Source organism: Mustela lutreola, chromosome 2 (assembly GCF_030435805.1).
Source record: "Mustela lutreola isolate mMusLut2 chromosome 2, mMusLut2.pri, whole genome shotgun sequence".
NCBI lineage: Eukaryota > Metazoa > Chordata > Mammalia > Carnivora > Mustelidae > Mustela > Mustela lutreola.
The window spans coordinates 16,495,513-16,508,151 of record NC_081291.1 but is presented as its reverse complement, the minus strand read 5'-3'; the positions used below and the strand labels follow the sequence as shown (position 1 = coordinate 16,508,151).

Genomic DNA, 12,639 nt, shown 5'->3' with positions numbered 1-12,639 from the left:
GTCACGTATTATAAGATTTCACCCAGAAGAAAAGTCCAGAATAGGCAAAACCATAAGGACAGCAAGTAGATTAGTGGTTGCTAGGGAGGATGGAGGGAAATAGGAAAGGGACTGACTGCTAACAAGTATGGGATTTTTCTTGGGGGGGCTGGAAATGTTCCAGAATTGAATAGCAAGGATGCTTGTAAATATTGTGAATATGTTAAACAGTACAGAATTCTACAATTTAAAGTAGTAAATTTTTTGTTCCATGAATGTTATCTCAATTTAAAATCATCATCATTAGGGGTCCTGCGTGGTTCAGTCAGTTAAGCATCTACCTTTGGCTCAAGTGATGGTCCCAGGGTCCTGGGATCAAGCTCCGCATCCACTTCCCTGCTCATCGGAGAGCCTGCTTCTCTCTCTCCCTCTGCTGCTCCCCCTGCTCGTGTGCTCAAGCGCATGCTCGCTCTCTCGCTCTCTCTGTCAAATAAATATATAATAAAATAAAATCGTCATCGCCATCATCATATGTAACTGGTATGCTAATAAATATAAATTTTACTAAAATACAGATGCAACTTTTAAAAAATTTATCCTTTAGGATTCCTTGCAACTCCAAAATTACCTGACCCTTTTCTCAGGGGGACCCAGGGGCCCAGATGACCCTTAAGTTGTGAACCACACCTGCCTTTGGAGATAGGTCAGGTGATCAGCAATGGGGCCGGTTCTGACAGGAAGGCTTGGGTGGGAGTGGGGAGGTTGAGGGTGGGTCAATCCGGGAAGCCAGGAAAGGGAGAGGAGGGATTAGCCAAGGCTCCCTGCCTCCCACTGAGACTAAAGGCAACTGCAACCGTCTTCCCTTTAACCTTCTGGGCAGGGCAGTGTTTCAGTTTCTTGGAGCACAATGTGCAGCAGAGAAGTGCCATTTCTCCCTCAAGACGCATCTAAAGAGGTGTAGATCTAGGTGAGTTCCTTTACAAACACTTCTAACTTGTGTTTTCCTCTGATATTAATAGCATGTACCAGGGGGAGAGCTAGTAAATATGCAGAGTCCTGACCCCTACTTCCAGAGCCTCTGAGGCCCTATTGTCTGCGGATTTCCCTAAATCTGTATTGCTAAAAACCTGGTCCAAGCACTTTGAGTAGACCTATCATGTACATGCTTTTCTTTTTCCTCTGCTGAAGAAAGAAAGTATAGGGGGTTATCTGGTGCCTAGCCTTTAGGTCAGGCATTATGATCAGTGGTTGGATAATTTAGATCTGTGTTTCTCCATCCAGAAGCATATTGTGGACTGGAGGGGTTGAGCAAGCAGAGACAGGGAGGGAGGGCAGTGACAGGCAAAAGGGGACCGGGCTCCTAGAATATAACTCACAGTGGTTTGGGGGTTGGCACCATTTTGCCTTGTGCATCCCCAAGACCTCCCAACCCCAGACCAGAAGCGCCTATGATATTTTGTGTATAGGAATGATTAATCACCAGAAGAGTGAAATAGCTTTTGTAGATGTCCAATATCCCTTTAATTTCTGATTTGCTCAGAATTTACATCATGAATAGGTATGGGGTTCTGTCAAATACTTTTCTGCATTGATTAAAAAGTGTCACGTAGCTTTTGTCTTTATTCTGTCAATATGGTGACAAATTGCTTGATTTTTAAAAAGATTTTACTTTTTTTTCGAAAGAAGAGAGAGAGCAAGTGAATTGAGGAGCAGAGGGATAAGCAGACTTTCTGCTGAGCAGGGACTCCGAAGCTGGGTTCAATCTCAGAACCCTGAGAACATGACCTGACCCAAAAGCAGACGCTTAACCAACTGAGCCACTGAGGTGCCCCAAATTACTTGAGTTTTCAAATGTTAAACCATTCTCATATTTCTGGAATAAACACCACTTTGTCGTTAATATATACTCCTTTTAAAGTAGATTGCTGGATTTGACACGCTAACACTTGGTTAAGGAATTTTTGCGTCTATATTGATGAGTGATGCTGGTTTTGTAGTTTCCTTTATTGTGATGTTTTTGTCTGGTTTTGGTATCAGGATGATGCTGGCCTCCTGAAATGATTTGAGAAGTGTTCTGTACTGTACTTCAGATTGTTTGTAAAAGATTGGTATTATTTCTTCCTTAGAAGTTTGACAGAATGCACGAGAAAAAAATCATCTAGTTCCGGAGTTTTCTTTGTGACAAAGTTTTTTTTTATAGTTAATTAAATTTCTCCAATAAAAGTAGGACTTCACAGATTTGCTGTATCACCTCTTTGTCAGCTTTGGTAGGTTGAATTTTCAAAGAGATGTGTCCATTTTATTTAAGTTGCTGTATCTAATGTAAAATTGATCATAATATTTCTTTGTTAGTCACTTAAATCTACAAGATCTGTAGCAATGCCCATTCTTCCATACCTGCTACCCAGAATTTGTGTCCTCTCTCTTTATGTTCTCAACCTAACTAGAGTTCTATTAACATTTAAAAAAAATTTTTCCAACAACCGGTTTTTCCTCTCTTTTTATTCCCTATTTTTTATTTCTTCTTTTATCTGTATTTCCTTCCTTCTAATTCCTTTGGGTTTAACTTGCTCTTTTGTTCCCCTAGCTTCTGAGTCATTGATTTTAGATCACTAATTTTAGACCTTTCTTTTTTCCAATATAAGCATTGAAAGGTATACATTTCTGAGTATGCTTTGGTTGTGTGCCATGAATTTTGATAGGCGTTATTTTTGTTACTATTTGGTTCCAAATATTTTATAATTAGCCTTTGATTTTTTTTTCCTTTGACTCTGAGTCTTTAGAAATATGTTGTTTTACTTCCAAATTATTTTGGCTTTTCCAGATATCTTATTGTTATTTGTTTCCACTTCCTTTGGGGCCTTTCATTTAGTTTGTCTTTCTTTTCTGAGATCTATCTTTCCATTCATTAGGGATATATTTTCCTTTAGTCCTTTTAGTCAGTCCCTTGAGCACAGTGAAGAGAGTTGCATTTCCATGCTTATTTCATGAATTCCAACATCTGGGTCATCTCAGGGTCAGTTTCTTGATGGGGTTTTTTCCTTTTGAGGGTGGACCACGTTCTCCTATTTCTCCACATGCCGAGTGATGTATTGTAGCCTGATCATTACAGATGCTATGCTGTGCAGACCAGATTCTGTTTTATTCTTTTGAAAAGTAATCATTGTTTTATTTGTTGTTTGTTCTATCACCCAATTAAAGTGGCCAGCTCAGACTCTAAACTCTGCCTCCCATGAAGTAGGCAGCAGCTCAATTTCAGTTCACCGCCTCCACATTCACAGGGGCATTCATGGTTCAGAGGTCAACCAAACATTTGGGCAGAGTAAACACACAGATCCTGAGGTTCTCACTATCTAACCCTTTCCTCTCTGCGATGTCACCTCATCCCCTCTCCAGTGGCTGTGATTGCCCTAAGCTCAGCCCTCTAGTTTTTCAAGACCAAAAAATTGTGACTTTGCTACTGGAATTTTAGCTGCCCCTTATAACCGGCTCCTGCACTGAGGCCAAAGCCAAAAAATGGGAATCCCACCTGTGCCATTCAGTTGCTCTCCTTTTTCAAATGCCTGGTCCCTTCCAGTATTCACCATCTTTTGGTTGCTCAATAGTGCCCAGAGGAAGGTTTGGGGCTTTGGTTTTGGTTTCTTTCCCAGGGTTTATAGCTCTTATCTGTGGAATGGTTGGTCAAATCTTAGCTTACTCAAATATTATTGAGAAATGAAACCCACTTATGTTATCTTTTCCATGGTAAATAATTCAGTACTTGATAGCCAGGCAAAGCAGGAACTAGAAAGTCCTCTTAACAACCCATTCAATCTGCGTTATTCAGGACCACAGATCTGGAAAAAACTAGGTAAAGAGGGAGAAATGGAAGTTGAGTTGATTGGCTATTGGCTCCCTGCCATCCCAGACCAGCCTGAGGACTTTCTTTATTCTGGAGAGTTGAGGAGAAAATGTGAACTCCACTCAACGTAGAGACCTGTGATTATCTTATCTTGGCGATGCAACACAAATCATCAGCCAAGGAAGCCAAACCAGCTTTCTGTTGTTTTGTTCTGTGTTCATGAGATATGTTACAACACTGAGATTTTGTCAAGCTACTTGTTTTTAGTAAATTGCAATAAAAGAGGGACAAGATATCTTCTTTGTCAGGATAAGTCACTTAATTTTGAGAAATTTCTAACCACGCAGCTGGGCTGATGATATTAAGAAGATGGGTCAGCTTACACTGGCCCTAGGTCAGGAGAAGATGAAAGCCAAGCAGCAGACTTTGGGGATCACCTGTATGATATGAGGGGTGCTTATAAGGCTCCATCCCAAAATATCTGCATTTCCAACTCATCACACTACAGGAAATCCCAGACATTTTTACGATTTCTATTTTCCTTCTAAACTATAAGCGTCTTATAGATAGAGACTATTTATTAGTTATGTTTCCACCCAAAAGCCCAGCATCTGTCACAGGGCCTGGCATATGTCAGAAGTCATCAAACACAATTGGATTGAATCAGATGAGCCCCTCTTTAAAATGTAGACTCCCACTTTCTAAATGTCAAAAAAAAAAAAAAAAGAAAGAAAAAGACAAGAAAAGACATGGACAGAATTAAAAGCTAAGAAGCACAACAGGTTGACAGTACCAAAAAGTGCTCTTAAAAATTCATAAGGAAGGGGTGCCTGTGTGGCTTAGCAGGTTAAAGTCTCTGCCTTCGGCTCAGGTCATGACCCCAGGTCTTGGAATCGAGCCCCATATCAGGCTCTCTGCTCTGCAGGGAGCCTGCTTCCTCCTCTCTCTCTCTGCCTGCCTCTGCCTACTTGTAATCTCTGTCTGTCAAATAAATTAATTAAATATTTTTTTTAATTTTTAAAAATTCATAAGGAAAACATTATTAGTCCAAGCAAAAAAATGAACAAAATTCATAAATACTTTCAAAATAAGAAACATAAGTGGACAGTAAACATACAAAAGCTTATGTATTCCTCTTTGGGAATCAAAAGAATACAAAAGAAACCAACTATATGTAATATTTTCAACCATCTTCACTTTGGTGTTTGGAGACATGAATTGACTTACTACCTAAAATAGGACATGTCTGAGACGCCCCCTTTTATTCCTCCCATCCCAAACTAGGTAAGTGAGAAACTTGGGCTGCTTTTCCCTTTCTCCTCCTCCAAGTACAAGACAGGAGAGCTTAGGTTTGGCTCCCGGCTGGGCTCTCCTTCCTGCTTACTGGCTTTATACTGTTGAAAAGGGCACTTCACCAGTCTGAGCCTTGGGTTCCTCTTCTATAAGGTAGGGGTGGCTGTGCCTTACAGACAGTCGCAGGATGGAAGGAGCAGGGGAATAGCCTGTGCTAGTACAGTGTCTGGCTCTTAAGTCACTCCCTCTCCTCTTCCTGGCCTTCAAGTTTCATAGTTTCCCAAACCTCACTAACTCAGAGGATTGAATCAGTGTGACTCAATACAGTTCTCTTAGCTACTCCCCTCCGACAGGGCACTTAGCTTATTGCCATTTGTTTGTCTCTATAAGATGTTCTGTAAACCAAACTCCCATGTGAGGCAGCCTTCTGCTCAGAGAGTTAATCTTCTGTGTTAGCAAGTGTGTGAACCAGCCTGATGCCATCTTGGACAAATCTGCCATGATGACCACTCTGTGACCTGGAGCCCTTTTGAGCACAGTCCCCCCACATACCACCACAATCACCATTCTTTCCTTTCGTCTAACCACTTGCATAATAAATTAACCTTAAGTATATGCTTGGAACATAAAGGTCTTGATCTATTCTGGAGATACAACAATGACAGACAAATATCCTCAAACATTTCCTCCTAGTCATCACCCATTATGCACTCCCCAGCCTCTAGGGCTGCAAAATCAGGTGTAACAGGAGGTCTCAGAGTGCAGAGATACACTCATCTTGCAGCAACCCAAGACACACCTCTGTCCATAAGCCCCTTTAATAAGCCATTTCTTGGCAAACTGGACTTTACTGGCCTTTTTTCTTTGGCCTCATGGCTCCTTTGGCCTTTGGAGGTCACTCTGCATATACTTCCCTTTCAAGGGACATCTGTGTTGGTGACGATTTGGTCTCCCAGAATCTCAGTGTTCATCGTAATCTTGAGGTTATTTCACACCTGAGTTTACATGAGAGATGTTTCCTCCTTTCTTTTTAGACCTGTTTCAAGAGACAGCAAGTTTCCTGAACAATCCTGATATCAGAATTTCTTTACTTTATGGAAGAAAGGAAAGGAGGCAGCAGAGGAAGTAAAGAAGGGAGGGACAGAGGGAGAGACAAAGGGAAGGAGGCAGAGTAAATGCTACTAGATATTTGCTAAATAAATGAAGGAACAATTTGGGGGGGGGGCATTAGCTCTATTTTTTAGATGACAACCTGAGGTTCAGAAAGGTTAGATAGCTTTCCCAGAAATACAGTAATGGGGCTCAAATTTGACCTCAGTTCTTTGACTCCAATTCCATTGCTCTTCCTCATACACCTACGGGAAGAAGGGTCTAGCTTAGTGCTACTCAAATGCCAGTCTCCAAGGAGAAATGGGGTGTATGACAGAATGCAAATGAATGCACCACTTCCTTCATCAGGAGAGCTTTGCTAAGAAAAAAAAAGCCTGCCAAACTAAACAGAATGCTTAGTGACTTACGTGTTCTGGCAAAGTTCCTAGTCACCTTACAGTTAAGTGACCATAGGTAGCTGGACCATGGACCACACACTTCTTATGTAATATGGGTCCTATGGATCCTAACCTAACCATGTGGTCTGAAACTCTACATCTCTGTCATTTCAGATGCTTTCTTTGTCTAGATGGAGCCCTCAGGCACCCCAGAGTCCATCACCCCTTTTGAATATGATCCTCAGAGCTTATTGTGTGAGAACAAGACCTTTACCTTTGCCACCATCAGCACCACCATCCTGTACCTCCTGGTGTTCCTCCTCAGCCTGGTGGGCAACAGCCTGGTGTTGTGGGTCCTAGTGAAGTATGAGAGCCTGGAATCCCTCACCAATGTCTTCATCTTCAACCTGTGCCTCTCAGATCTGGCGTTCTCCTGCTTGTTGCCAGTGTGGATCACGGCGTACCACTGGGGCTGGCTGCTGGGGGACTTCCTCTGCAAGTTCCTCAGCATGATCTTCTCCATCAGCCTCTACAGCAGCATCTTCTTCCTGACCATCATGACTATCCACCGCTACCTGTCGGTGGTGAGGCCCCTCTCATCCCTGCGTGTCCACACCCTCCAGTGCCGTGTGCTGGTGACCATAGCTGTGTGGGCAACCAGCATCCTGTCCTCCATCCCTGATGCTATCTTCCACACAGTGCTTTCTTCACAGTGTCAGTACTCAGAAAGGAAGGGGTTCCTAACCTCGGTCTACCAGCATAATGTCTTCTTCCTGCTCTCCATCGGGATTATCCTGTTCTGCTACGTGGAGATTCTCAAGACCCTGTTCCGCTCTCGGTCCAAACGGCGCCCTCGGACAGTCAGGCTTATATTCACCATCGTGGCAGCCTACTTCCTTAGCTGGGCTCCCTACAACCTGCTCCTGTTTCTGGAGACACTGCTGAAACTTGGGGTCATCCAGAGCTGCGAGTTCAGCCAACAGATGGATTATGCCATGCTCATCTGCCGCAACCTTGCCTTCTCCCACTGCTGCTTCAACCCAGTGCTCTACGTTTTTGTCGGGGTCAAGTTCCGCAGACATCTCAAAAGTCTGCTCCGGCACTTCCGGATCTGCGGGCAGCAGGCAGCCAGCATTCCTCATCACACAGCAGGCTCCTTCAATTACGAGGGTGCCTCCTTCTATTGAAAGGGAGTTCAGTGGTGCCAATGGAGGTAGACAGAGCTGCTGGAGTGGGAGCAAGGAGAAGCAGGGCAGGAAAGGGCATCATGGAGGGCATGCTGGGGAATGCCATGGCCACCTTCCACAAGTAGGTCCTTCATGTCTCCTCTTCTGCAGATAGTGGCAGAAACTGGAAACTGTATATTTCCATCCAGAAAAACATTTCTTGGATTCTGAGTTCATCATCCATTCCTTCATTAATTCATTCCTTCAGACATTGCTTAGTCCAGAAGGCTCTGAAACTTGGAAGGATTCCCAGAAAGGAATCCCTCCAAGGCTTTTTGAGGGTCTGAGGCTCCATGTGTGTGCTAATTGTATAGATGCAGACTGATGGTAGATGGTCTGTCCCCTGCTCACCTGGAGGGTTGTGCCAGCTGACTTTGGAGGGGTTGGCTCTGCACTCCTCTGTGACTGCTGGGTGAGACTGTTTCACTCGGCCAAGATAAGCATATCCTCAAATAAGCAAGTCAGAATGCAATCTGGATCCTGAAGACCCAACTAGACAGGAGATACATTCCATATCATAGCTCTAGTGTATGCCACATGAACTAGCACCTGGATATTCAGCCCATAAATAATCTTTTGTGGAAAGAATGAATGCAGTAAGTGCCACCTTCTGCATGAAGCATTTGTTTGCAGGACATAAAGATAAGGAGATACCATCATGACCCTCTAGGTACCAATAGTCCAGCTCTGAAGGTCCAGAAAACTAAACATCCTCCTCGGCCAAGGCAACCAGGGTGAAGATTCCTACATCTCATCCTCTTTGGATGGATATCGAGCTGATACTTCAGATTCATCAGTTTCCACCTCAGATGTTCTCCATCTGCTTGGCTGATGGCACCAGCTTCCCCCAGCCACCGACACTCCAAACCCACATCATCTCTGAGTCCTGCATTTCCCTTCCCTCCACTCCCACAGCCAAGTCCTGTTGCCTCTGCCTTCCCCATGTCCCCCAGAGCTGTTTCTGTCCATGTTCATTGAATGCCCGTGGTTCCATCCCCAAATGATCTCACTTCCTCAGCATCTTCCACTCCTCACCTCTTTCCCCACAAAGTGTCTTCTGAATGGACACCAGGGTGCTTCGGAACCCTTTGTGGATCCTCACACTATGCAAATAAAGCCCAAACACCTCAGCAAGTCTTTCAGGGCCCCTGCAATCTGGGGCCAATGAACGTTTCCATTGTTATTCCACCTTCTGCCATCCCCCCCATGCAGCTCAGGATCCAACCACACAAAAAACACACCCTTCTCCCATCCTTCCAGACACCCTTCCCCCAGTCTCCTCTGGGTCCCCGTCATGTTGTCCCCAGGGCCTGGAACACCTGTCCTCCTACTCCACTACCTACAAGCCCCAGCTGAAAGGCCAACTCCTCAGGAAGACTTTCCCTATCTGAAAATCAGAAGAGCACTCTCTGGTGTGCTGTGGCACTCCGCTTGTCCCCTCTGAAATAGTATTTGTCACTCTCCACCATGTGTCATAGTTACACTTGTGCATGTCTTATCTTCCCGCCCCATTGGAATGCAGAGTGCCTGAGGTCTTGCACCCCGGGTCCTGCACCCTGCCAAGGGCCCTGGTGTTCTAGCACGATGTATTGAGTGGGAGCAAAGAATGACAACTGTCATTATTTTTCTAATGTATGCATTTGGGGGACCCATGCCTAGGGAACACAGTCGAGCTTTCTTGCCCCAGGCTGCTGGAGTTACAGTAACCCTTCCTCCCTAATCTATGCTCTCAGAGCACCATGCTTATCCTTCTCTTTGGCAACATCTATACTTGACCTTGCTTTTTAGTTAGACGTACACATGCCTGCCTCTCACACTGTCCCATAGCATCACATCTCAGGACATAGATAAAACCCATCTTCAAAATGTTCCCATACCACACAGATCTGGTTCCAACCTGATTTAGCTCTGGAGTGGGGCCTTTGGAAAATCTCCCTAGGTGATTCTGACCTGCACCCCAGTTGGGTATGGTTGGCTGTAAGTCCTTGAAAATGAGAATTCCGGATTCTTCCCACAGTCCCTTGGGCAGGACTTTGCACACAGCAGTCACTCCGTCTATGCCTTTTGAATAAAGTAATTACTGTTCCAGCCTTTGGCTGGCACATAGAGAGCACATAAAGCATTCACCCCTTCAGCTCCAGCTACGGTTTCAATGATGCATTTGCAATTGGGTGGCCAGCCTTAGAAGCATTTTATCTGGCTGGGGAAGACTGAAGGTCTAGTTTTAAAAATTAGACCAGTAACACCTGCTGGAGAGGACTGGGTGGTGCGCCAGTGAAGGACAAAGCTCTCATGGTCTTGCCAACTAATAGGTGGGGACATCACTCAGCACAGATAGAAGAAACAGCAAAAGGAAGGAGACAATGAGTAGTTGTGGGCTCAGAGATAAGTGAATGGACTTCTGGTTAGGATAATCATTCGGTGCCCCTTTCAAACCTAATATTATTAAAATTTTGTTCAACTTTTATTCAGAGGCAGGCTGAGTCCAGGGAGGGGAACGGCAGAGGACTGCAGCTCCAAAACCAAAGCTGCATGTTCTCAACCCCACTCTTCCCAGAAGGCAGGTTTCAGGGTCTTCCCTTACTACCAGAGCATGCCTTTTGAGAGGTTCACTTCTTCATCTCCTTACCCCATCCCATTCCTTCCCAGCAAAAGCTGCTCTGCTAAGTATTTCTTTCAACACATTCAGCCACACCCCTGAGATCCTGTCACTAAATACACTCGTGTCTAACTCCTTACATTTCTAGTGATTTTTGTCATCCCCAAGAGTAGAAAGTGGAGCCTCTTCTCCTAATGTAGTTCCTTGGGAATCTAAGAGCAGAGGCCCAGAGAAGCACAGATGTGAATGGGAAGACAGAGGGACATCCTATCAGAGAGGGAACCATGAGTAAGACTGCCGAAAAATACAATCAGAGAGCTACACATGGGTGGCCACTCTCTACATACCTTGACCACACCCTCGTTGGCCACAACCTTCTGCTTTCCCCCTCTCTCCACCCACAGAACCACGGTTCGACCTCAGCTAGACTCTTGTGGGCCTGTCTCTCCCCCTGTAGTCAATCAAAGTGCCCTGGATACTGGGCTGCAGATCTCCTGCCATGCCTGGCACATAAAACATCCACAGTGGTTCCTAGAAAAGATGTCTTAACGGCATTTCTACCTCCCTGCTCTCTCGGACAAAATCAGGAAGGGAGGAGGAACCTTGCTGGTCTTTGAATGGGAACTTTAAGCCCAGGGCAGCCCCAGACCTCAGATGACTCTAGCCAGAGTAGAAGTTCCTCAAAGGCACAAGCCTCCTGCTGAAACTCTAGAACCTCCCTTGGTGCCCCACAGGGTTTGTGGTTGGTTGAATAAGTGGATTGGAGACCATCTTTTTGGCTTTTTCCTACTTCTGTTTTTTTTTTTTTTTCCTTTCCACACTTGCTTATATTACATCTTCTGGTCAACCCCAGGTACCACCAATGGCTTCCCACGAACTCTTCCCTAGAGTCCATCAGTCCAGACATTGCCTGTTTTGCTGACCTCCTGATAGCTTTTATTTATGGAACCTACCTGGGACAGGACAAGGAGGCCCACGAGTCTGGGAAAACCCAGCAGAAGAGACCCCAAAGCAGACTATCTATCTGAAAAGGCTCTCAGGATCTGAGCCCTGGACCCAAACCCCAAATCTAAGCACTTTTACTGACTCACTGTGACCTTGGGCATCTCAGACCCTCAGTGTCCTCCTCTGTAAAACTGTATAAATGCCAACAACACAAAGGCAGACTACCCACATGATGGAGGTGCACATGAGGTCATACGCATATAAGTAGTTGCTTTGCCAATGATTCAGCTCCAAATAGGAATTACTATTGTAATCATCTCACAAAGACAGAAAGCATCATTGTATCACATGCACAAATAAAAGATTTGCACGGACGCACCTCTGGCTGTGTTCCCCTTATTTCTACCCAAGGTCATTATATAAGACGCCTAAAAATTCTCTGCTTATTGGGGATCTGGGTTAGGATTTAGGGTGCAGGGAGGAATACAGGAGGAGGATTGGAGATAAAGTGTGGAACAAATCTTGTATGGCTCTGGATGGTGGGAAATTGGTTCTTTTAGGCCTTAGGCAAAATTGTCCAGGAGGCCAAGTGTATCTTGAGTGCTCCAGGGCTCATCTCTCTCCTGGCCTGACACCTTAGTTCGCTATCTTCAAGTCCAAGGTTTGTTTGTTTTTTTTTTCCCTATTTTATGACCCATTGTGTCAGAACAAGGACTTTTCAGAGATCACCTTTCCAATCAGAAGGAATGATACACTTCCTGCTGGGAATTTTGGGTATCCTGAAAACTTGGTGGAAGATATTTTGCAGGTTTGGGGGAAGTTTGGGCAGGGGGTAAGGCTTATCCTGAACTCCACTCTCTACCTTGGGGCCAGCCCAGATTTTAGGTCCAAGGTGCCTACAACCCCCTCTCCCACACACCCATCCCCTCCACAAAACAGAGTGTGGCCGGAAGGACTGAAGGACAATAGCAATTTGGTTCCTTGATTTGCACCATATCAGAAAATCAGACTTGAGCATCACTCATGGTTAGAGAAAGGACATGGGCAGTGGATGGGCACTGGAGAGTTGCAAGGATTAGAGATGGGGCCAGAGGTGAGAATGGAGAGGGTATGCAGACCTCCAGAATGTTCCTTGCCACATATGGAGGCCCACTCTGTGTGAAGGCAGCACAAGCCCGTGTTTGTGGCAGGGGGAGGGTATAAGACCACAAAGACAAATTAGCTCTATTCTCAAGTTGGCCAGCCTCTGGTCATTTGGCCTGTTTGGGG

General features: G+C 44.9%; 1 protein-coding gene across 1 annotated transcript; it reads left to right on the top strand.

Moving 5' to 3' along the window:
* Positions 1-822: 822 nt before the first annotated feature.
* XCR1 (X-C motif chemokine receptor 1) lies at positions 823-11,744 on the top strand. Its single transcript, XM_059160690.1, has 2 exons — positions 823-946; positions 6,775-11,744. The coding sequence occupies exon 2, from the start codon at positions 6,792-6,794 to the stop codon at positions 7,785-7,787; it is 996 nt and encodes a 331-aa protein (XP_059016673.1). The 5' UTR covers positions 823-946; positions 6,775-6,791; the 3' UTR covers positions 7,788-11,744.
* Positions 11,745-12,639: the final 895 nt, after the last annotated feature.